Genomic DNA, 25,489 nt, shown 5'->3' on the forward strand with positions numbered 1-25,489 from the left:
AACCCCCCTCTACCTCTGCAACCTCCTACAACCCACTGAGATCTCTGCGCTCCTCCAATTCCAGCCTCTCGCACATCCCCTAAGTCCACACAATACTTCACTGTTGGCAGCCGTGCCTTTAGGTGCCTTGGGTTGCCCATGGCCTGGAACTCCCTCCCTAAACCCCTTTCTCTCTCTCGCTGTCTCTCTCCCTCTCTCCTTTGAGGCGTAGATTGAGAATTACAGATCCCCACAGTTCTCGGAGTGATATCTTCTCTCCATGTACCATGTTCGAGAGGGGCTGAATGGCCTCCTCCTGTTCCTGTGTAACAGGCTCGAGAGGGGCTGAATGGCCTCCTTCTGTTTATGGCTGAAAGGAACCAGGGGCAAGGCGGGAATGTAGAGCTGGGGAGTCACCTCTGAACCTTCAGAGTTACGGGGCAAAGATCACAGCGCCTCCACTCTTGCCCGCTGACTAATGAGTTTGGTGTGTGTTTCCCTTGACCTCAGGTCCTTCACCCCAGACTTTGTGCTTGTGAGGCAGCATGCGTATAGCATGGCTAAGGGCGGAGACTTCCGGAACATCGTCATTGGCCTCCAGTACGCCGGGGTGGCCAGCATTAATTCCATGCATTCTGTCTACAACTTCTGTGACAAACCATGGGTGGTGAGTATCGGGAGGCAGGGTTGAGGGAGGTGCTGGTTACGGAGTGGGCCGGGGTTGCTGGATGGTGAGGGTTGGCGGGGCAGGGAGAGAGGTGATTGCAATGGCAGCAGCTCCATGGAGTTCTGCCACTTCAGGGACAGTCAGGGGCCTTTGAGGCCTAGCAGCGCCAGAAAGCCTAACTCCCATCTGACCCTCTGTGTTGTGTGTTGGGTCAGGGTGAACTGGGTCTTTATTTGGTGGGGTTGGCCAGCAGGGAGGAGTAATTGTCTCCCTGGGCTAGCGAGGGGGCCTGAGGGGCGGGATGGGGAGGGGAGAAGGGGAGGCGGGGGAAGGGAGTGGTGAGCGAGACATTAGTTTCCATTGAAGGACGGAGCAGAGTTGATAGGCCTACCTCTGTCTGATCTCACGGACCAATGGTTGGCAGGGATGGAGATGAAGTAGGAACCCCAACACTGGAAAATGCCTCCCTGCCGTGATGCCCCTTACTGCCGATCAGCCGGCTGGCACCTGCAAGCGAGTAGGAGTGGTGGCACAGGTGATGGTGGAAGATCTGCCGAGAATTTACTTCTAATAATCCTGCTTTCCCCTTCTGTCCCCTGACCCCTGACTCCCTCCACAGTTTGGCCAGCTGGCAAAGATATACAAGAAGCTGGGGCCCGAGGAATTCCCCCTCATCGAGCAAGTGTTCTATCCCAACCACAAGGAGATGGTGAGTTGGATTAAATGACACACACGCACACTCATACACAAACCCACCAATTTTGGCATGTGGCAAGGGGTTGCCCCTTGAGAAGGTGGTGGGTGAACCGCTATCTTGAATCACGGCATTCCCCTGTGCTGTGGGTACATCCACAGCACCGTGAGGGAGGGAGTTCCAGGATTTTGATCCAGCCACGGTGAAGGAGCGGCCAATATATTTCCAAGCCAAGTTGGCGGATGAGTCAGTACGTGACCTCCAAGAAGCAATCTACCTCCATTGTAACTGTGGTTACCCTTCCTGGCCTCCAGGAGGCAGTGTACGTCAATTGTAACTGTAATTACATGATGTGATCTTAAGGGGGCAGTATACATCCGCTGTAACTGTAGTTACTCCACCTGACCTCTAGGAGGCAGGCTATCTCTTTATAATTGTAATTCTCTTACCTGACCTTTAAGGGGCAGTGTACCTCCATTGTAATTACCCCACCTGAGCCCCTAGGGTGCAGAATATCCCCATTGTAATTACTCCAACTGACCCCTAGGGGGCAGAATACCCCCATTGTCCCAACAACAACCTTCTGGGGGATTTCTCCAGCTTAAGTCCCGTTATTTTCCCCAGTTGTCATTTTAAACTTTTATTAAATCTCCTATGCTTCTCCCTCCATTCAACTTTCGTTTGCCTCGTACCTCTGGTCCTTATGCTGTTCCCGTCCTATATTAAATACCAAAATAATTAGGAATTCTAAGATGCTCACGATTAAATCAAATCAAGAATGGGGAGAGTGAGGAAGTCGTTCCCAGGGAGAGTGGTTGAGGTGAATCGTGTCGATGTGTTTAAGGGGGTGCTGGATAAACACATGGAGGGGGAAGGGAATAGAAGGAGGTGTGGGTAAAGTGGATAGGAGAAGATTGGTATGGGGGCAGATAGTGCGGTGCTCCCTCAGCACCGACCCCCCCACAGTGCGGCGCTCCCTCAGCACCGACCCTCCCACAGTGCGGCGCTCCCTCAGCACCGACCCTCCCACAGTGCGGCACTCCCTCAGCACCGACCCTCCCACAGTGCGGCGCTCCCTCAGCACCGACCCTCCCACAGTGCGGCGCTCCCTCAGCACCGACCCTCCCACAGTGCGGCGCTCCCTCAGCACCGACCCCCCCACAGTGCGGCGCTCCCTCAGCACCGACCCTCCCACAGTGCGGCGCTCCCTCAGCACCGACCCTCCCACAGTGCGGCGCTCCCTCAGCACTGACCCTCCCACAGTGCGGCACTCCCTCAGCACTGACCCTCCCACAGTGCGGCACTCCCTCAGCACTGACCCTCCCACAGTGCGGCACTCCCTCAGCACTGACCCTCCGACAGTGCGGCGCTCCCTCGGCACTGACCCTCTGACAGTGCGGCGCTCCCTCAGCACTGACCCTCCCACAGTGTGGTGCTCCCTCAGCACTGACCCTCCCACAGTGCGGCGCTCCCTCAGCAGTGGCACAGGGAGGGAGGAGTGTGCCGTCTTGGTTTTCGGGTTAAATCTCTGCAAATCTCCCAGTCTCATAGATTGACTGTCTCTCCTTCGGCACTGTGACTATCTGAGGGATCTTCGTGTGCATAATTGGACTGTTAGCTTACCAACCAGAGCCTAATTCAGACCCATGAAATGAATTGGCTTCAGGAAGACATGAAAGCCACTGCATAGATGCAAGGCTTTTTTAGTCCTGCAAGGGGTTTAGAACATCAGTGTTGAGGACAGCGTAATTACCCCTCAAGGATTCCAGCCTCGAGGCTTGCAGGGGGACAGTTGAGAGTTTGCCATCTTGCTGTGGGTCAGGACTCACCTACGTCCCAGTGTTAGGACCACAACAAATGTTGACTGCTGAGCAAATCAAATTAAAGAGGGAAACTTGGCTGAGGGGCCATAACCATTTTTTTATTGCATTGGGTGGCATGGCTGCATAGTGGTTAGCACTGCTTCCTCACAGCATCAGGGTATTCCCAGGTTCAATTCCCACTTGAGTCACTAGCTGTGTAGAATCTGTACGTTCTCCCCGTGTCTGTGTGGCTTTCCCCCGGATGCTCTGGTTTCCTCCCACACTCCAAAAGACATGCTGGTCAGGTGCTAAATTCTCCCCTAGTGTACCAGAACATGCGCCGGAGTGTGGCAACTAGGGGATTTTCACAGTGACTTCATTGCAGTGTTAATGTAAGCCTACTTGTGACACTAATAAATAAACTTATTCTGAACACGAGAAGACTAATCTCAGCTGCAAGAAGTCCAGTAACACTTTTGCAATTTCCAAGATTAGAATTAAAAGGGAAAGAAAACTTAAGCACCTAAGATTACAGTTACACAGCTAAAATTCACCTTATTAAATGTTCCCCAAAAGACTCCCCACAGCCCCTCAAGTGACCAAGTTACCTTCTTGGCAACACTCCCCTACTGATGTTTAGTTATAAAAAAAAGTAATATTGCCCAGGGCAAAGCTGTTGTCATTTTAATAAAAGACCTCTCAAACTCATTTCCATTCTGCTGATGTGAAACTCTAAGAAAATGTTCGAGAAAAGACTGCATTTCGAGCCCAAGACTTCCCTGGCGTGGTTGGATGGGCGATTTAAACTTCACGTGAAACTCAAATCCTTCCAAATATAAAGGCCAGCATTCCCAGATCCCGTTCGTGCCCCACCGCCGCTGCTGCCAGCAGGAAGGGATAATTTGATGTTTAGCCAGAACTCTATTCGCTGCAACAGGACAGGAGAATCCCAGACGCGGGTGCGGTCAGAGAGTTCTGGCCAAAAATTGCTCGGATTTGATTTTGTCGCTGCATTTGGCTGTTTAATATGTAATGTACCTTCTTGTGTTTGCCCATGGAACTGTCACACAGTTCAAAGTGTTTCATGTTATCTGTGCCTTTCCTTTGAGTCCTCAACTTATCCAAAAGATACAGATGTTAGATTCAATCTACTTACTTGTGCCTCAAACACACCATGATGCTCATTACAAATGCACAAACCTAACATCTCTACCTTCATGTCTGAGGCCTCTCAGACAACATGTCTCTATTAACCCCTTCCCTCCCCAGCTTATTATTCTCAGGAGAGGGGTGCGTATGTCTTTTTGCAGAAGATAGATATCTTCTTGTGAGACGCCAGTCAGTGTACAGATATACTGTTGAGAGGGAGGGGATCTGAGAGACACCAGTCAGTGTACAGATATCTCCCTGAGAGAGAGAGAGGGGACTGAGAGACACCAGTCAGTGTACAGATATCTCCCTGAGAGAGAGAGAGGAGACTGAAAGACGCCAGTCAGTGTACAGGTATCTCCCAGAGAGAGAGAGAGAAGAGACTGAGAGACACCAGTCAGTGTACAGATATCTCCCTGAGAGAGAGAGAGAGGGGGCTGAGAGACTCCAGTCAGTGTACAGATATCTCCCTGAGAGAGAGAGAGGACTGAGAGACACCAGTAAGTGCACAGATATCTCCCTGAGAGAGAGAGAGAGAGGGGACAGAGAGACACCAGTCAGTGCACAGATATCTCCCTGAGAGAGAGAGAGGGACTGAGAGACACCAGTCAGTGCACAGATATCTCCCTGAGAGAGAGAGACGGGGGACTGAGAGACACCAGTCAGTGTACAGATATCTCCCTGAGAGAAAGAGAGAGGGGGCTGAGAGACACCAGTCAGTGTACAGATATCTCCCTGAGAGAGAGAGAGGGGACTGAGAGACACCAGTCAGTGTACAGATATCTCCCTGAGAGAGAGAGGGGACTGAGAGACACCAGTCAGTGTACAGATATCTCCCTGAGAGAGAGAGAGGGGGGACTCAGAGACACCAGTCAGTGTACAGATATCTCCCTGAGAGAGAGAAAGAGGGGACTGAGAGACACCAGTCAGTGTACAGATATCTCCCTGAGAGAGAGAGGGGACTGAGACACACCAGTCAGTGTACAGATATCACCTTGAGAGAAAGAGAGGGGACTGAGAGACACCAGTCAGTGTATAGATATCTCCTTGAGAGAGAGACAGAGACAGAGAGGTCTGCGAGACGCCAGTCAGTGTACAGATATCTCCCTGAGAAAGAGAGAGGGGACTGAGAGACACTTGATTCCTGAAATTGTGAGCCATTTTGTTGTAACATTAATGGATAACAAAGCAATGAAGAACTTGTGACTTATGGTATCTTTATTAATTCTCTAAAAATATCCAGATATACCGATTTTCAGTTTGGCCTTTCTGACCTTATTACCACATGGTGATATGATGTACGTTTTACTTTCATGTTCATCCACACCGCTGCATTTTACAAATAGAAATAATAAGTTATCTAAGAGAAAAAGAGGCAGAAATCTCCTTTATATTGAGGAAGCCTTTAAAATGGCAGCCAGCGTGTTTGAAAAGGTGACCGTTTTGTTTGAAACGGAGGACGTCTTGAAATGGCGGCTATTTTGTTTGAAATGGAGGACATCTCGTTGGAAAAAGCAGCCATTTTGTTGGAAAGAGCAGCCATTTTGTTGGACAAGGCAGCCATTTTGTTGGACAAGGCCGTCAAGTCTATTTGCAATGGGGCTGTGGTTTAGGTACTTGACAGCGGTAAGCACGGGAGCAGGAATCGATCGAGCCTCACAAGTTCGCCTGTGTCCACATTCTGGGAGCGCAGCACTCCGCAGTGGTGGCACCCTCAATGCTTCACATTTTGAACTTTTCCACCCCGTCCACCGAGGGCTGGGAACGGGCCGGGGAGATGGTAATTATTGGTAATGACTGTAGACTGGGGAGTGAAATGCTGGGAAGGGGGAACGAGAGAAGGCGATTGAACGGGGGCAGCCCGTGAGATGACAGTGACCTGTTCTTGTCAGCGGGAAGAATTCATCTGGACAAACCACCCGCTCGATTGCCCGAGGCCACAGGTCGAGTGGCGCACACGGCAGGCCCAAGGAGGTCACAGAAAATCATAGAATCCTGACAGTATAGAAGGAGGCCATTCAGCCTATCGAGTCTACACCGACCACAATCCCACCCAGGTCCTATTCCTGTCGCCCCACTCTGCTAATTCCCCCTGATACCAAGGGGCAATTTATCATGGCCAATCAACCTAACCTGCACATCTTTTGGACTGAGGGGGGAAACCGGAGCACCTGGAGGGAACCCACGCAGACACGAGGAGAACGTGCAAACTCCACACAGACAGTGACCCAAGCCGGGAATCGAACCCGGGTCCCTGGCTAACCACAGTGCCTCCCCAAACTTAAATTCCCCCGTCCGCGGGATTCGAATCCGAGTCCCCAGAACATTAGGTGAGCTTTTGGATTAATAGTCTAGCGATAATACCACCAGGCCACCGCCTCCCCTTGATGACCTTGGTGACCAGCAAGTAGCCAAGGTGAGGGGTCCTCTGTCTGAGACACATGGCAGGATGGATGGTAGGAGAGGAGGGGGTGCAGGGTATGTCGAGAGGGAAGGGGGTAACACTGAGGCATTGCTTCAAGGGCTGGCGAGGGCTCTGTTTGAGGTAGATCGACACCTCCAGTCCCGGCTGTTTTACTTACAAAATGGCTGCCGCGGGCAGATGTGGCAGGTTCTGGGCCGCTGGGGTCGGAAGCACAATTGACCATACATGCCAAGCGCACCCCCTTCTCAGATGGTATGAGATGATTCCCCCACTCCAGATAAAGGAATTGATTTGAGACACATTAGCTTGAGGAGAGGGGGGGATGTTGTTGTGGGGGGGGGGGGAAGAAGCCGAGTGATGGAGCAGGCTTCAGAACGGAGCTTGTTTGACAGCGGAAGCAGGGTGTGGGCGGGGGAGCGAGAGCTGAGGCACACCCGCATGACAGAAAGCAGCAGTCTCGACATCGTGGTGTGGCAGGGTTGACCCCGTCCTTTGGGCCACCACCCCTTCCTGCCCCGTTACTGGGCCCCTCTCCGCATGTAGGCCCGGGCCTTGTCGGACCTGACTGTCACCCAGTGGCACACGCCCGAATCCTGCATGCTGCAGCTGAAACGCTGGCTCTGAGCCCCGTTCCAGTTGCCGGAAAGGATCCCGTCAGTCCAGAGGCACTGGTTATCTGCGGTTACGCTGCACGGCAGTGACAAGCAGGGGATGACCTACCGGAGACATAGGCAGGAGAAAACAAGTCAGAAGCACCGTTCACTCGAGCGGGAGAGGCCCCAGGACACCGACACTGCAGACGCTTTCACACATAGAACATTACAGCACAGTACAGGCCCTTCAGCCCTCAATGTTGTGCTGAGTTATGTCCAATCCCAAGATCAAGCTATCCCCTCCCTATAATTCTGCAGTTGCTCCATGTGCCTATCCAATAACCGCTTGGAAGTTCCCTTTCAGACAAGAAGTTCCTTTCCTTTCTGGGCATTGCTAGACGTTTATTGCCCATCCCTAAATCCCCCGTTGAACTGAGTGCCTTTCTCGGGCCTATTTCAGAACGGCAGTTCAGAGTTGACCACATTTGTGGGGTGTTTAGAGTCACAAGTAGGCCAGATCAGGCTAAGGTTGGCAGATTTCCCTTCCCCTAAATATTTAGATTCCCTCGATATCTGTGAGCGGATTTTTACGACACTTGATGATAGTTTTATGGCCGCCCTCACTGAGGCCAGCTTTACAATTCCAGATTTTATGAACTGGACTTAAATTCCACCAGCTGCCTTGTTGGGATTTGAACCCTTGTCCTTCAGGGTGGGCCTCTGGATTACTGGGGACAGTGTAGAGGGAGCTTTACTCTGTATCTAACCCCGTGCTGTACCTGTCCTGGGAGTGTTTGATGGGGACAGTGTAGAGGGAGCTTTACTCTGTATCTAACCCCGTGCTGTACCTGTCCTGGGAGTGTTTGATGGGGGACAGTGTAGAGGGAGCTTTACTCTGTATCTAACCCCGTGCTGTACCTGTCCTGGGAGTGTGTGATGGGGACAGTGTAGAGGGAGCTTTACTCTGTATCTAACCCCGTGCTGTACCTGTCCTGGGAGTGTGTGATGGGGACAGTGTAGAGGGAGCTTTACTCTGTATCTAACCCCGTGCTGTACCTGTCCTGGGAGTGTGTGATGGGGACAGTGTAGAGGGAGCTTTACTCTGTATCTAACCCCGTGCTGTACCTGTCCTGGGAGTGTGTGATGGGGACAGTGTAGAGGGAGCTTTACTCTGTATCTAACCCTGTGCTGTACCTGTCCTGGGAGTGTGTGATGGGGACAGTGTAGAGGGAGCTTTACTCTGTATCTAACCCCGTGCTGTACCTGTCCTGGGAGTGTTTGATGGGGACAGTGTAGAGGGAGCTTTACTCTGTATCTAACCCCGTGCTGTACCTGTCCTGGGAGTGTTTGATGGGGACAGTGTAGAGGGAGCTTTACTCTGTATCTAACCCCGTGCTGTACCTGTCCTGGGAGTGTTTGATGGGGACAGTGTAGAGGGAGCTTTACTCTGTATCTAACCCTGTGCTGTACCTGTCCTGGGAGTGTGTGACGGGGACAGTGTAGAGGGAGCTTTACTCTGATCTAACCCCGTGCTGTACCTGTCCTGGAAGTGTTTGATGGGGGGACAGTGTAGAGGGAGCTTTACTCTGTATCTAACCCCGTGCTGTACCTGTCCTGGGAGTGTTTGGTGGGGACAGTGTAGAGGGAGCTTTACTCTGTATCTAACCCCGTGCTGTACCTGTCCTGGGAGTGTTTGATGGGGACAGTGTAGAGGGAGCTTTACTCTGTATCTAACCCCGTGCTGTACCTGTCCTGGGTGTGTGTGACGGGGGACAGTGTAGAGGGAGCTTTACTCTGTATCTAACCCCGTGCTGTACCTGTCCTGGGAGTGTTTGATGGGGACAGTGTAGAGGGAGCTTTACTCTGTATCTAACCCCGTGCTGTACCTGTCCTGGGAGTGTTTGATGGGGGACAGTGTAGAGGGAGCTTTACTCTGTATCTAACCCCGTGCTGTACCTGTCCTGGGAGTGTTTGATGGGGACAGTGTAGAGGGGGATTTACTCTGTATCTAACCCCGTGCTGTACCTGTCCTGGGAGTGTTTGATGGGGACAGTGTAGAGGGGGATTTACTCTGTATCTAACCCCGTGCTGTACCTGTCCTGGGAGTGTTTGATGGGGACAGTGTAGAGGGGGATTTACTCTGTATCTAACCCCGTGCTGTACCTGTCCTGGGAGTGTTTGATGGGGACAGTGTAGAGGGGGATTTACTCTGTATCTAACCCCGTGCTGTCCCTGTCCTGGGAGTGTTTGATGGGGGGACAGTGTAGAGGGGGATTTACTCTGTATCTAACCTGTGCTGTGACTCACCGTGCATTGACAGCCAGCCTGATATCTGCCTTCCAAGCTGTCTTGCTGTGCCCTCGTCAGTTGACTCCAGGGTTTGTTGAAACTGCAGATATTGATGTTGACCTTCCCGTCTGCGCCCATGGTGCCTGAGGGGAGGAAACAGTAGAGGGAACGTTACTGAGGGAATCTCTCCAGTCGGATAGTTGGAATTCTGATTTTGGAGATGCACTGATTGGGAGGAGGTGGTGAGCCGAATCAGTGGGGCGTTGGGCAGACGTTCCAAGGGGCAAGGCCAGGGGGAGACAATGCCCAAGAGTTCTGGCGTACCTGTTAGGACGTAATCCTCGTTCATCTCCTCAGGACGGAGCACCATGCCACACACATATTCAGCCAGGGGAGTGTACACGTACTCAACCCGCTCCAGCTTGTCCAATCCTTTGAACATCTGCAGGCACGGGGGAACAAATGCATAGTTACTCGCCAGCCTCGCCCAGGGCCCAGGCCTCGCCTCGCTTCCCCCCCAACCTCAGCCCCAAGCAGGACAATCTCGTAACCCCTCCATCAGCCAGCACCTCCTACAAACTGCAGCACCTTTCACATCTTTCAACACTCCCCGAGGCGCTTCACGGCAGACAGAATCTGACCCCCAGCCCCATCGGGAGATTAGCAGGGACAGGCGACCAACAGCTTGGTCACAGAGGGTGGTTTATAAGGAGTGTCTTAAAGGAGGAGAGAGAGACAGACAGACTGGGAGACGGAGCGAAGGAGAGAGAGGCGGAGAGTTTTAGGGAGGGAATTGCATAGCTTAGATCTTGGAGGTTTGTAGGAGGTTACAATCTGTGTGGGTTTCTTCCGGGTGCTCCAGTTTCCCCTCTCAATCCAAAGATGTGCAGGTTAGCTCGATTGACCATGCTAAAATTGAGCCTTAGTGTCAGGAGGATTAGCAAGGTAAATCTGCGGGGATAGGGTCTGTTTGGGATTGTTGTCAGTGCAGGCTTGATGGGCCGAATAGCCTCCATCTGTACTGTAGGGAGTCTATGTCTATATAGGGACTGGAGGAGGTTCTAGAGATAGGGAGGGCTGTAGGGACTGGAGGAGGTTACAGGGATAGGGAGGGTTGTAGGGGCTGGAGGAGATTACAGAGATAGGGAGGGTTGTAGGGGCTGGAGGAGGTTACAGAGATGGGGAGGGTTGTAGGGGCTGGAGGAGGTTACAGAGATGGGGAGGGTTGTAGGGGCTGGAGGAGGTTACAGAGATAGGGAGGGTTGTAGGGGCTGGAGGAGGTTACAGAGATGGGGAGGGTTGTAGGGGATTGGAGGAGGTTATAGAGATGGGGAGGGTTGTAGGGGCTGGAGGAGGTTACAGAGATAGGGAGGGTTGTAGGGGCTGGAGGAGGTTACAGAGATGGGGAGGGTTGTAGGGGCTGGAGGAGGTTACAGAGATGGGGAGGGTTGTAGGGGATTGGAGGAGGTTACAGAGATAGGGAGGGTTGTAGGGGCTGGAGGAGGTTACAGAGATGGGGAGGGTTGTAGGGGATTGGAGGAGGTTACAGAGATGGGGAGGGTTGTAGGGGATTGGAGGAGGTTACAGAGATAGGGAGGGTTGTAGGGGCTGGAGGAGGTTACAGAGATAGGGAGGGTTGTAGGGGCTGGAGGAGGTTACAGAGATGGGGAGGGTTGTAGGGGCTGGAGGAGGTTACAGAGATAGGGAGGGTTGTAGGGGCTGGAGGAGGTTACAGAGATGGGGAGGGTTGTAGGGGCTGGAGGAGGTTATAGAGATGGGGAGGGTTGTAGGGGCTGGAGGAGGTTATAGAGATGGGGAGGGTTGTAGGGGCTGGAGGAGGTTACAGAGATAGGGAGGGTTGTAGGGGCTGGAGGAGGTTACAGAGATAGGGAGGGTTGTAGGGGCTGGAGGAGGTTATAGAGATGGGGAGGGTTGTAGGGGCTGGAGGAGGTTACAGGGATAGGGAGGGTTGTAGGGGCTGGAGGAGATTATTGGGAAAGGGAGGGGTGTAGGGGGCTGCAGAGATAGGGAGGGGAATGCCGATCACTGGTGATTTAGAATGAAGTTGAGGATTTTATAACCTCTCAGCGAGGAGAGGGAGTGAATTGTGCCTGAGTGTAGCAGGAGCCTGAAGGTTGAAATCTGGAATTCTCACCAACAAAAATCGTCAAATGGAAACTTCAACCCTGAGCCTGATAGATTATTGTTGGGTAAAGGGTGGGGCTGGGGGTGTGGGGGGGGTTAAAGATCATGGAACTGAGGCGGGTAGATGGAGTTGAGATACAGGTCAGCCCTGATGTGATTGATTATTGGGGTCGAGAGGGGCTGAATGGCCTCCTCCTGTTCCTGTGTAACAGGGTTGGGAGGGGCTGAATGGCCTCCTGTTCCTTTGTAACAGGCTGGAGAGGGGCAGAATGGCCTCCTCCTGTCCCTGTATAACAGGTTCGAGAGGGGCTGAATGGCCTCCTGTTCCTTTGTAACAGGGTTGGGAGGGGCTGAATGGCCTCCTGTTCCTTTGTAACAGGCTCGAGAGGGGCTGAATGGCCTCTTTGTTCCTGTGTAACAGGCTGGAGAGGGGCAGAATGGCCTCCTCCTGTCCCTGTATAACAGGTTCGAGAGGGGCTGAATGGCCTCCTGTTCCTTTGTAACAGGGTTGGGAGGGGCTGAATGGCCTCCTGTTCCTTTGTAACAGGCTCGAGAGGGGCTGAATGGCCTCTTTGTTCCTGTGTAACAGGCTGGAGAGGGGCAGAATGGCCTCCTCCTGTCCCTGTATAACAGGTTCGAGAGGGGCTGAATGGCCTCCTGTTCCTTTGTAACAGGGTTGGGAGGGGCTGAATGGCCTCCTGTTCCTTTGTAACAGGCTCGAGAGGGGCTGAATGGCCTCTTTGTTCCTGTGTAACAGGCTGGAGAGGGGCAGAATGGCCTCCTCCTGTTCCTGTGTAACAGGTTCAAGAGGGGCTGAATGGCCTCCTCCTATTCTTCTGCCGCGTTTGCAGTATAGCTCTCCGGATCAGTGAAGTTGACCTACCTTTTGCTGCTGAACTTCGTACCGTATCCATTGAAAGGCGTTTGGGTCACTGCTGTCGTCCACGGCAACCACCTTTGATCCGATGATTTTCCCCTTGATCACTGCAGATGAGAAAATATATGTATGAATAGGAGCCGGGGATGGTGGGGTGAAGGTATGTGTGTGGGGTGGGCGGCCTTGTCGGGGGTGGAAAGAACATAAGAAATAGGAGCAGGAGTAGGCCATCTAGCCCTTCGAGCCTGCCCCGCCATTCAATAAGATCATGGCTGATCTGTCGTGGCTCAGTTCCACATTCCCACCCTCTCCCCATAACCCTTAATCCCCTCGCTTATCAAAAACCCATCAACCCGCATCTTAAAAATATTTAGCGAGGCAGCCTCCACCACTTCAACGGGCAGAGAATTCCAGAGATTCACCACCCTTTGAGTGAAGAAGTTCCTCCTCAACTCCGTTCTAAACCGCCCCCCCTTTATCTTGAGGCTGTGCCCCCTAGTCCTACTGTCCTTTCTGAGCGGGAAGAGTCTCTCCACCTCTATCCTATCCATCCCATTCATCATCTTATACGTCTCAATGAGATCTCCCCTCATTCTTCTAAACTCTAACGAGTACAAGCCCAGTTTATTCAGCCTCTCCTCATAGCTCAACCCCCTCAACTCCGGTATCAGCCTAGTAAACCTCCTTTGCACTCCCTCCAAGGCCAAAATATCCTTGCGCAAGTACGGCGACCAAAACTGCACACAGTACTCCAGCTGCGGCCTTACCAGTGCCCTGTACAGTTGCAGCAAGACCTCCCTACTTTTATATTCAATCCCCCTCGCTATGAAGGCCAGCATCCCATTCGCCTTCCTGACCACCTGCCGCACCTGCAGGCTGGGTTTTTGCGACTCATGCACAAGGACCCCGAGGTCCCTCTGCACCGTCGCCTGCTGCAGTTTTTCTCCACGTAAGTAATAATCCTTCCTACCATTATTCCTACCAAAGTGGACCACCTCGCACTTGCCAACATTAAATTCCATTTGCCATTTCCTGGCCCATTCGCCCAGCCTATCTAGATCCTTCTGCAGACTCTCCACACCCTCCGCGCAATTTGCCGTTCCACCAATCTTGGTGTCATCAGCAAATTTCGACACCATACACTCGGTTCCCTCCTCCAGATCATCTATGTAGATGGTAAATAGCTGAGGCCCCAGCACCGACCCCTGGGACACTCCACTCGTCACCAACCGCCAATCCGAATAGCACCCATTAACCCCCACTCTCTGCCTCCTATTTGACAACCAATCCTCTATCCACGCTAACACCCTACCCCCAACTCCATGCCCCCTTACCTTCTGCAATAACCTCTTGTGAGGTACCTTGTCAAACGCCTTCTGAAAATCAAGAAAGACCACATCCACCGGCTCTCCTCTATCCACCGCCCTGGACACATCCTCATAGAACCCCAGTAAATTTGTCAGACACGACTTCCCCTTAATGAAACCATGCTGCGTCTGCTCTATTAAGCAATTCCCCTGAAGATGCCTCGCTATTTCCTCCTTGATGACGGATTCTAACATTTTACCTACAACAGACGTTAAACTAACCGGCCTATAATTCCCTGCCTTTTGCCTGGCACCCTTCTTAAACAACGGCGTAACACTAGAGTGACACATTGCACAAATGCTAGGTTCCTTTGCTTACTGCACCATTTAGTCCTTTGCCATCTCATGATACGGCGCTGGAGGAAACCATTCTGCCTCTTTTGGTGTAGGTGCTCGCTCTGTGAAGGCGCAGCCCACTGGAGTGGAGTGCAACTTGAAACACTTCATGCAGAGGGTGGTTGATGTTTGGAACTCTCTTCCGCAAGCAGTAATTAATGCTACATCAATTGTTTAATTGAAAACTGAGATGTTTTTGTTAGGGAGTGTGGAGTACTAGAGTTAGGTTACAGATTGTCCTTCATCTTGTTGACCCATTCCTCTATGTTCCTACCTTCTTGCACTTGCCCATCAATTTTGCTTCACGCCTAGAAGGACTTGTTCACTCTGCAGCCTCTAACTGAGCCAGTTCAGTCTTTCCAGTGCTCTTCTGTGCAGGTTAGGTGGTTTGGCCTTGTTAAATTGCCCCTTAATGTCCAAAGATGTGCGGCTTGGGTGAATTGGCCATGCTAACTTGCCCCTTAGTGTCAAGAGATGTTTAGGTTAGGGGCATTCGTGGGGTAAATGATATGGGGTTACGGCTGTGGTGGCAGGGGTGAGATGCTCTGGTGGAGAACTCAGTGGGCTGAATGGCCTGCTTCTGCACTGTTGGGATTGTATGTGCTCATCCTGCATCCTGGTCATGGGACTTGAAATCCGTCCCGAATTGTATTTGTAAAGACAATATGTTTAAGAGAAGGGCTTGTCATAGTCATTACGTTGGCAGCAATACAGCACAGTAAGGTTGCTTGGCGAGTTTGCCCTGTTCCTGTTTCTTCAGTTGATTCCCTCTTGCTGTCTCTCTTTTGGGTTCCATCTTTTTGAATATTTTCTCCAGTTTATTAGGAAAGACAAAAGGCTTGTACTCCTTTCAGTGGGACAGAAGGGCTGAGAGGTGATTTGATATAGGAGGCATGGTCAGCAAATTTGCAGGTGACACCAAAATTGGGGGTGTGGTGGACAGTGAAGGAGGTTGTCTGAGACTACAACGGGATCTTGATCAACTGGGCCAAGGAAAGGCAGATGGAGTTTAATTTAGGTAAATGCGAGGTGTATTTTGATCAGTCAAACCAGGACAGGACTTACAGTTAATGGTATGGCCTTGGGAAGTGTTGTCGAACAGAGATCTGGTGGGGGTGGCAGGTACATGGTTCCTTGAAAGTGGCGTCACATTTAAGCAGGGTGGTGAAGAAGGCGTTTGGCACACTTGCCTTCGTCGGTCAGAGCATTGAGCACAGGAATTGGGGCGTTATATTAAGACTGTACAAGACGTTAGTAAGGCCGCATTTGGAGCACTGCATACAATTCTGGTCGCCCTGCTAGAGGAAGGATGTTATTGTACTGGAAAGGGTGGGGAGGAGTCCAAAACTAGAGGACAGAAGTTTAAGGTGAGAGGGGAAACATTTAACAGGGACCCGAGGGACAACTTTTTCACGCAGAGGGTTGGGCAAGAATGGAATGAGCTGCCAGAGGGGGTGGTGAGGCGGGTACAGATACAGCATTGAAAAAACGTTTGGACAGGTATGTGGGTGGGGAAAGGTTTAGAGGAATGTGGGCTAACCGCAGGCGAATAGGACTAGTTTAGTTTAAGAAACCTGGCCGTGTGGACTGGTTGGGCCGAAGGGCCTGTTTCTGGAAGATTTCGCCGGCATGAATGTCCAGAAACATTGGCTGTTTGTTTCCACTACTGGGGTCGAGCCCAGAATTAGGGGCCGGCAATATAAGGTAGTCACTAATAAATCCAATCAGGAATTCAGGAGAAACTTTTGTACTCAGTGAACCTTCTTATGCTGGTGTCCTTTAGTTCTGATCTTCCCCAGAAGTGGAAACATCTTCTTCGCGTCTACCCTACCCAACCCCTTGGAAATTTTAAAGACATCCATCATCCTTCTCTTTTCCAGAGAAAAGAGCCCCGCCTGGTCAGTCTCTCTGCACAGATATAACCTTTCTCTTTGTCTCACAAGATGGCACCTTACAGTAACAACTCAGTCATGTTACTGTGAAAATCCCCTAGTCACCACACTCTGTGTGGTTATTTTCCAAACATCGCTGGATTCCGGGGAAGCGCCGGAAGATTGGAAAACGGCTAATGTGAGTTAGGAGTTAAGCCTGGTTATCGGAAAGGCCTCACTTGGCCAAGATTTTGTGTCAAATTAATTTTCAAGCCTGGGCTGAAACTGAGAAGGCCTAGGTGTGATTCAGGCCTCCTGAGGTGGTGCCCCCCAATTCCCATCATTCCACCATTGGCAGCTGTGCCTTCAGCTACCAGGGAGCCCTCAACTTCCCTCTTTCCCTCTCTCTCTCCCTCCGTCTGTCATTCACTATGTGTCTATCCCCCCCCACCCCTCACATTGTCTCTATAGTTGTCTCTGTCTCTAGTTCTCTCTCTGTGTCACTCTCTCCTTCTCATTGTCTCCTCTCTCTGTATCTCTATCTCTCCGTCATTTTCTCTCTTTCTGTCTCCCTGTCCCCCCACCTCTTTCTCCTTCTCTCTCTCTCTCTCTTAGTGTCAAGGCTGAGTATTTATCCCCCGTCCTGAATTGCCCCTTAGGAGGGGTGGTGGGTGAGCCGCCATCTTGAACGGCTGTAGTCCATGTGCTCAGCGCTATTAGGGAGCCACAATGAAGGAACGGTTGATATATTTCCAAGTCGGGATGGTGTGTGTGTGTGTGTGTGTGTGTGTGTGTGTGTGTGTGTGTGTGTGTGTGTGTGTGTGTGTGTGTGTGTGGGGAGGGCGCTCAGAGGGGGAACTTGCAGGCGGTGGGTGTTCCCCATGGTATCTGCTGCCCTTGTCCTTCTAGGGGGTAGAGGTGGTGGGTTTGGGCAGCGCTGTTGAAGGAGCCTTGGCGAGTCGCTGCGGTGCATCTTGTAGACGGTACACCCTGCTGCCGCTGTGCGTCGAGGGTGGAGGGAGTGAATGTCGAGGGTGGTGGATGGGCTACAGCTTCCAAACCAGATCAAACTCTACGTTTTTGGGCAGGAGAGTGTGGGGTAGGGCGGTAGGGTGGAGGAGACAACCCAGGAGGGGTCAAGTAAATTGGGGCAATGAGTTCCGGAAAGTGTCGAGGAGAGTTGGCATTGAAACGGGCGCCACATCAGGCAGACCGTGAGTCACAGGGATCACCATTTACTTGGTGAAGTCATATTCCACAGAATTAATGCCAAATCCACTGCAAACTGTAATCAGCAATGAGGGGTGGAGGGGGGGGCAATTAAGTGACCTCATTCCCAGCCACACCCCAACAAAACAACTTTTGGTTGTGTTATTTTCCCTCATTGCTCTCTCTCTCTCACATTCCCGCTCTCTCTATTACTCTGTCTCTCACTATTGCTGTGTCTCTCCCTCTCTCTTTCTCACTCCGTTTCCCTCACTCTCTCACTTATTCTGAATCTCTCGCTCCCTCTCTCTCCCCTCTGTCTCACTCATTTTTATTCTATCTCACTCTTGCTCTGTCTCTCTCTCTCGCATTCCTTCTCTTTCTCTCTCCTACTCTCTCTGTAAACTCCTCTCATTCTCCCACAATCTCCCACTCTCACTTTCTTCATCTTTGTGGTTGTAGGAGGTGACAGAGATAGGGAGGGCTCTAGGGGCTAGAGGAGGTTACATAGATAGGGAGTGTTGTAGGGCCTGGAGGGGGTTACAGAGATAGGGAGTGTTGTAGGGCCTGGAGGGGGTTACAGAGATAGGGAGGGTTATAGGGACTGGAGGAGGTTACAGAGATAGGGAGGGTTATAGGGACTGGAGGAGGTTACAGAGATAGGGAGGGTTGTAGGGGCTGGAGGAGGTTACAGAGATAGGGAGGTTGGAGGGGTTGGGCAAGGTTACAGAGATAGGGAGGGTTCTCGGGGCTGGAGAGGTTACAGAGATAAGGAGGGTTGGAGGGGTTACAGAGATGGGGGGGTTGTAGGGGCTAGGGGAGCTTAGATAGGGAGGATTGTAGGGGCTGGAGGAACTTAGGGAGGGTTGTAGGTGCTGGAGGAGGTTACAGAGATAAGGAGGGTTGTAGGAGGATACAGAGATAGCGAGGGTTATAGGGGCTGGAGGAGGTCACAAAGATAGGGAGAATCCTGGAGGCTGGAGGAGGTTACAGAGATAAGGAGGGTCCTGGAGGCTGGAGGAGGTTACAGAGATAGGGAGGGTCCTGGAGGCTGGAGGCGGTTACAGAGATAGGGAGGGTCCTGGAGGCTGGAGGAGGTTACAGAGATAGGGAGGGTTGTAGGGGCTGGAGGCGGTTACAGAGATAGGGAGGGTCCTGGAGGCTGGAGGAGGTTACAGAGATAGGGAGGGTTGTAGGGGCTGGAGGCGGTTACAGAGATGGGGAGGGTCCTGGAGGCTGGAGGAGGTTACAGAGATAGGGAGGGTTGTAGGGGCTGGAGGCGGTTACAGAGATAGGGAGGGTCCTGGAGGCTGGAGGAGGTTACTGAGATAGGGAGGGTGCAGTGAGGTGGCTGGGTTGAAGGATTGCTGAAATCTCAGAGGATTGGAAGGCTTGAGAGGAAAACAGCAATGAAGGTATGACCCTGATTAGTTGGCGCTAGGTTTCTATCTCTTTTGTTGGACAATGAAATTCTATCTGTGGGTATCGCTGGCAAGGACTGCATTTATGGTCCATTTGTAACTTCCTTGTGCTAAAGTGATGGTGGCCCCACCCTTTTTCTGCAGCTTGGCACGGGTTAGTGGACACTGGCAGTCTGATCAACCAGGTTGACTGTGTGTATCCGCAGTCACATCCCAGAGCGGGCAAGGAGCACAGGGTTCCTGGCCAGAAGTGGACTAGCTGGGGTTTCTATGACAGCATCCTGGTCACTTATACTGATAGTCACTTGTATTTGCAAGTGTTTTAAAACTAAAATCAAGGTAGACACAGGCCTCAAGCTTCAAGGTCAGTCACAGGTCTCAGGGCTCAAGAGTAGACATAGGCCCCAGGCTTCAAGGACAGACAGAGGCCTCAGGTCTTGAGGGTAACCATGGCCTCAGGTCTCAAGTGAAGAGTCCAAGCCACATGCCTAGGCATCAGGCCTGGGCACATAGCCAGGTCTCAAAGCCACGACCAAGCCCCCAAGTCCTGACATAGACTGAAGGCCTCAAGCCCAAGCTGCTGGTTTTCTGTTGCTTCTTTCCTGCACTCAATGAGTCGATGGTAAGGATGGCATGATCCCAATGGACGCAAACTCCTTCCCATTCACTCCCACTCTACACAATCCCAATGGACCCAAACCCCTTCTCAGTCACTCCCACTGTACACAAACCCAGTGGACCCAAACCCTTTCCCATTGTACACCATGCCAGTGAACGCAGTTTCATTCAGGGACACTTACCCACATCAGCCTGACAGTAAGTTTGCTGAGGATGTGCTGGGCCACAGCTACAAGCCTCTGTCTGCTGGTCTACACCCAGGAGTACAAGTCCCACCACCAGGAACCCAAAGATATTGTAGCTCATGGTTGTCCTGCTGGCAAGTCGGAGGAACAGAATGGGCTTGTGTCTGTGCTGTTGGAATTCGGCAGCAGTGCTGAGCTGAGTTGGACAGATCTGCAGAGAGATGGAGAGAGCTAGATTCATCATAGATTCACTGGGATCAGCACATACAACATCCCATAATTAAACCAGTATCAGGTTCCATGACTGCCCCAAACTATTTCTGTCTGTCCCTCTTTTCTCTGCATGTCTTTCTCTCTCCCTCTCTTTCTATCTCTCTCTATTTCTCTCCCTCTCTCAGTCTTACTTTGTCTCTCTTCTCTCCTTCTGTCTTTCTCTCTGTCTCTCCTTTTATCTCTTTTTCTCTTCTCTATCACTCTCTCTCTCTATCTCTGTCTCTCTTTGTCTCGGTCTGTCTCTGTTTCTCTTTCTCTCTCTCTCTCCTGCTCTGTCTCTCTCTCTCTCTCTCCTTCTCAAAGTCTCTCTATCTGTCTCTCTCCCTCTCAAAGTCTCTCTATCTGTCTCTCTCCCTCTCACTCAGTCTCTGCCTGTCTTTCTTGCTCTGTGTCTCGCTCTGTCTATCTGTCTCTCTCACAGTCTCTCTCTCCCTCTCATTGTCTCTCTCTCTCTCCCTCTCACTATCTCTCTCTCTCTGTCTGTCTGTCTCTGTCTCCCTCTCTCTGTCTCTATCTCTCTCTCTCTCTGTCTTTCTTTCTGTCTCCCTCTCTCTGTCTCTCTGTCCTTCTCTCTGTCTCTGTCTTTCTCTCTGTCCTTCTGTCTGTCTCTGTTTCTCTCTCTCTCGCTGTCTGTCTGTCTCTCTCTGTCCTTCTCTCTGTCTCTCTCTTGCTGTCTCTCTGTCTGTCTCTGTCTCCCTCTCTCTGTCTCTATCTTTCTCTCTCTCTGTCTTTCTTTCTGTCTCCCTCTCTCTGTCTCTCTGTCCTTCTCTCTGTCTCTGTCTTTCTCTCTCTCTGTCCTTCTCTCTGTCTCTGTTTCTCTCTCTTTCGCTGTCTGTCTGTCTCTCTCTCTCTGTCCTTCTCTCTGTCTCTCTCTCGCTGTCTCTCTGTCCTTTTCACTGTCTCTCTCCCTCTCTCTCCCTCTCACTGTCTGTTTGTCATTCTCTGTCCGTCTCTCTCTCTGTGTCTCCAGATCCATCAGGGTGATGTTCCTATACCCAATCCCTCTTTGGCCATCACATATTGCTGGGGACCATGCATCCCACTTGAGGCCAAACAGGAAAGGTCGGAGATGGAAGGTCAGTGTGACGCTCTGCCCCAGAAAGCCACTGCCCAGATGTGAGGCAGCCTCTGTTTATTCTTTCTGCTGATGTCGCTGGCACCCAGCAGCCTTGGCCCATTCCCTTTCCCACTCACCATCCAATCCCAACCACTGACTGTTAGCCGGGAATTCCCAGGCAGGACCAACCGAGGCAGAGAGAGAGAGAGAGAGGGGCAGAGAGAGAGAGAGAGAAAGGGGCAGAGAGATAAAGGGGCAGAGAGAGAGAGAGAGAGAGAGAGAGAAAGGGGCAGAGAGAATGAGAGGGAGAGAGAAAGGGGCAGAGAGAGAGAGAAAGGGGCAGAGAGAGGGAGAGAGGCAGAGAGAGAGAGAGGGGCTGAGAGGGAGAGAGGCAGAGAGAGAGAGGCAGAGAGGGAGAAGGGAGCATGAGTAATGAGGCCATTCACTAGTCTGTTTACAATACCTGTGGTATCGTGTAGCATTATTCCCAAACTCTACATAAACCGTCCCCACACTGCAGCACACACACCACCAATCAAGCAATCTGCATATCGGGTATTAATCCCCAAACTAATCCCACTGCCCTGCTCCCTACCCGTAGACCTTTATCAATCCCCAAATTAATCCCACTGTCCCGCGCTCTTCCCACAGCCCTGTATCAGTCCCAAACTAATCCCACTGCCCCGCTCCCTACCCGTAACCCTGTAGAACATACAACATTACAGCGCCTGTACAGGCCCTTCGGCCCTCAATGTTGCGCTGACCAGTGGAACGAATCTAATGACCCTCTAACCTAAACTATTCCAATGTTATCCATATGCCTATCCACTGACCATTTGAACGCCCTTAAAGTTGGTGAGTCCACAACTGCTGCAGGCAGGGCATTCCACGCCCTTACTACCCTCTGAGTACACTGTCCACCCTATCTAATCCTCATCATCTTGTATGTCTCAATTAAGTCACCTCTTAGCCACCTTCTCTCTAACGAAAACAACCTCAAGTCCCTCAGCCTTTCCTCATAAGACCTTCCCACCGTACTAGACGACATCCTGGTAAATCTCCTCTGCACCCTTTCCAATGCTTCCACATCTTTTCTATAATGTGGCGACCAGAACTGTACGCAATACTCCAAGTGCGGCTGCACCAGAGTTTTGTACAGCTGCAACATGACCTCCGAAACTCAATCCCTCTACCAATAAAAGCTAACACACCGTATGCCTTGTTAACAACCCTATCAACCTGGGTGCCAACTTTCAGGGATCTATGCACATGGATCATAGCCCTGTATCAATCCCCAAACTAATACCACTGCCCCGCTCTCTCCCGTAGCCCTGTGTCAATCCCAAACTAATACCACTGCCTTGCTCTCCCCATAGCCCTGTATCAATCCCAAACTTATACCACTGCCTTGCTCTCCCCATAGCCCTGTATCAATCCCCAAACTAATCTCACTGCCCCGCTCTCTCCCGTAGCCCTGTGTCAATCCCAAACTAATACCACTGCCTTGCTCTCCCCATAGCCCTGTATCAATCCCAAACTTATACCACTGCCTTGCTCTCCCCATAGCCCTGTATCAATCCCCAAACTAATCTCACTGCCCCACTCTCTCACATAGCCCTGTTTCAATCCCCAACTAACCCTATAGCCCTGCTTTCTCCCCATAGCCCCGCCCTCTCCCCATTGCCCCGCTCTCTCCCATAGCCCTGTATCAATCCCCAAACTAATCTCACTGCCCCAATCTCTCCCAGAGCCCTGTTTCAATCCCCAACTAACCCCATAGCCCCGCTCTCTCCCCATAGCCCCACCCTCTCCCCATAGCCCCAATCTCTCCCATAGCCCTGTATCAATCCCCAAACTAATCTCACTGCCCCATCTCTCCCATAGCCCTGTTTCAATCCCTAACTAATCCCACTATCCCACTCTCTGCTATAGACCTGTATCAATTCCAAACTAATCCCACTGTCCTGCGCTCTTCCCATAGCACTGCATCAATCCCAAACTAATCCCACTGCCCCGTTCTCTCCCCATAACCCAGTTTCAATCCCCAAACTAATCCACTGCCCCACTCTCTCCCCATAACCCAGTTTCAATCCCCAAACTAATCCACTGCCCCACTCTCTCCCCATAGGCCTGTATCAATCCCAAACTAATACCACTGACTCACTCTCTCCCCACTGCTCTGTATCAATCCCCAAACTAATCTCACTGTTCCACTGTCTCCCTGTAGCCCTTTATCAATCCCAAACTAATCCCACTGTCTCCCCATAGCTCTGTATCAATCCCAAATTAATCCCACTGCCCCGCTGTCTCCCCATAGTCCTGTATCAATGCCAAACTAATCCACTGCCCTGCTCTCTCCCCATAAACACAGTAAAAAGTCTGACAACACCAGGTTTTAATCCAACCGATTTATTTGATAGTAAACGCACAAGCTTTCGGGGTTAGTCCCTTCGTCACCTGACGAAGGGACTAACCCCGAAAGCTTGTGCGTTTACTATCAAATAAATCGGTTGGATTAAAACCTGGTGTTGTCAGACTTTTTACTGTGTTTACGCCAGTCCAACGCCGGCATACCCACATCATGACTCTCCCCATAACCCAGTATAAATCCCCAAACTTATCCCACTGCCCTGCACACTCCCCATAGCCCTGTATCAGTACGCAAACTAATCCCACTGCCCTGCACACTCCCCATAGCCCTATATCAATCCCAAACTAATCCCACTGCCCCGCTGTCTCCCCATAGTCCTGTATCAATGCCAAACTAATCCCAACGCCTTGCTCTCTCCCCATAGTCCTGTATCAATGCCAAACTAATCCCACCGCCTTGCTGTCTCCCCATAGTCCTGTATCAATCCCAAACTAATCCCACTGCCCTGCTGTCTCCCTATGCTTGAAAGCCTCTGTTGAAATGCTGACTTTGTGAGTACAAGATGCTGCTTTCCAGAATAGTTTGGTGCTTGGTTTCTGTGCAGGAGTGAGACACTACCAGTGTTCAGTCTGAAACACTAACCACACTCTCAGGAACACACAGGCTCACACATACATACACACACACACACACACACACACACACATGCAAAGACTCACACGCACAGACTCACAGGAGCACACACGCAGTCTCAGACACACACACACACACACATATTGAGACCCACTCATGCACACGCACGCACGCACACACACACATATATCCCACACATGCAAAGACACATACACAGACTCTCAGGAACACACACATACAGAGACACACACACATGCACATACAAAGACTCACAGGAACACACATATATGGAGGCACACACACACACACACACACAGACTCATAGGAACACACACATACAGACAGACACACTCATAGACACACACACACACACAGACTCATACACACAGGCTCATAGGAACACACACATACAGAGAGAGACACTCACAGACACATACACTCACACAGTCTCACACGTATACACAGACTCACAAAACCACAGGAGCGAGTCCTATGGAAGGAATCCCCCTACCTTGGAGCTGTGGGGAGCTTGTTCCGTGCTGTGACACTCCGTCTGGTAGCGACACCTTTTATGTAGCCACAAGCTCCTCCCCACCCCCCCCTCCACAGAGTTCCTGGCTCACAGATATGTGGTCAAGACTTCCCCCCCCTCACTGACCACCCCTCCCTCTTTTGGTGATGAGGTAATTCCCTGGAAGGGGAACAAATACCAGAGAGTCTGATTCTGCATTCCAGCTGCCAGATGCAGGCCTTGCTCTCGAAATGTCAGCAGCTGTCAGAAAGAGCGAGGGAGGGTGAGTGAGCAGAGGCAAGTGGCTGAGCTGCTGCCAGGCACAAAGTCCCCCCAAACTCTGAAACCTCACATCTTGGTCAATGTGGATAAAACAACCACCTGTGCACCCCCCCCCACTCCCAGCAGCACCCCTCCACTCCCAGCAGCACACCCCCCCCACTCCCAGCAGCACACCCCCCCCACTCCCAGCAGCGCACCCCTCCAGTCCCAGCAGCACACCCCCCCCACTCCCAGCAGCACACCCCCCACTCCCAGCAGCACACCCCCCCACTCCCAGCAGCGCACCCCCTCCACTCCCAGCAGCACACCCCTCCACTCCCAGCAGCACACCCCCTCCACTCCCAGCAGCACATCCTCCACTCCCAGCAGCACACCCCTCCACTCCCAGCAGTGCACCCCCTCCACTCCCAGCAGCACACCCCCTCCACTCCCAGCAGCGCACCCCCTCCACTCCCAGCAGCACACCCCCCTCCCAGCAGCACACCCCCCCTCCCAGCAGCACACCCCCCCCACTCCCAGCAGCACACCCCCCCAGTCCCAGCAGCACACCCCCCACTCCCAGCAGCGCACCCCCCCAGTCCCAGCAGCACACCCCCCACTCCCAGCAGCACACCCCCCACTCCCAGCAGCACACCCCCCCCACTCCCAGCAGCACACCCCCCCCACTCCCAGCAGCACACCCCCCCCACTCCCAGCAGCACACCCCCCACTCCCAGCAGCACACCCCCCACTCCCAGC

At 52.0% G+C, this 25,489-nt stretch overlaps 2 protein-coding genes across 3 annotated transcripts in view; one reads left to right on the forward strand and one right to left on the reverse strand.

Moving 5' to 3' along the window:
- The window catches only part of LOC145339461 (synapsin-2-like), a 111,558-nt gene that overhangs the window by 29,964 nt on the left and 56,105 nt on the right, over window positions 1–25,489 (forward strand). For both annotated transcript variants that reach the window (XM_080183930.1, XM_080183931.1), the window contains exons 4-5: window positions 490–646; window positions 1,266–1,355. In XM_080183930.1, the coding sequence (XP_080040056.1) occupies window positions 490–646; window positions 1,266–1,355 (247 nt within the window). The remainder of the gene's footprint in view (window positions 1–489; window positions 647–1,265; window positions 1,356–25,489) is intronic.
- Window positions 5,498–24,554, reverse strand: LOC145339462 (metalloproteinase inhibitor 2-like). The gene is made up of 6 exons (XM_080183933.1): window positions 24,470–24,554; window positions 19,622–19,835; window positions 12,627–12,727; window positions 9,923–10,040; window positions 9,617–9,741; window positions 5,498–7,432 (listed from the first exon to the last, which is right to left on the reverse strand). Exons 2-6 carry the CDS (start codon window positions 19,743–19,745, stop codon window positions 7,235–7,237), a joined length of 666 nt encoding a protein of 221 aa, XP_080040059.1. The 5' UTR covers window positions 19,746–19,835; window positions 24,470–24,554; the 3' UTR covers window positions 5,498–7,234.

The sequence above is a fragment of the Carcharhinus amblyrhynchos genome, unplaced genomic scaffold (assembly GCF_965287045.1).
Source record: "Carcharhinus amblyrhynchos unplaced genomic scaffold, sCarAmb.v2.hapA scaffold_477, whole genome shotgun sequence".
Taxonomy (NCBI): Eukaryota; Metazoa; Chordata; class Chondrichthyes; order Carcharhiniformes; family Carcharhinidae; genus Carcharhinus; species Carcharhinus amblyrhynchos.

Bases quoted from the DNA above. Each gene is read 5' to 3' on its own strand.
- LOC145339462 (XM_080183933.1), bottom strand. From the start codon at position 19,745: ATGAGCTACAATATCTTTGGGTTCCTGGTGGTGGGACTTGTACTCCTG. The intron at 10,041-12,626 runs GTAGGTCAACTT...CCGTGCCTGCAG, and splicing joins ACGAAGTTCAGCAGCAAAAG to ATGTTCAAAGGATTGGACAA. The intron at 7,433-9,616 runs GTGAGTCACAGC...TGTCTCCGGTAG, and splicing joins AGGCTGGCTGTCAATGCACG to GTCATCCCCTGCTTGTCACT.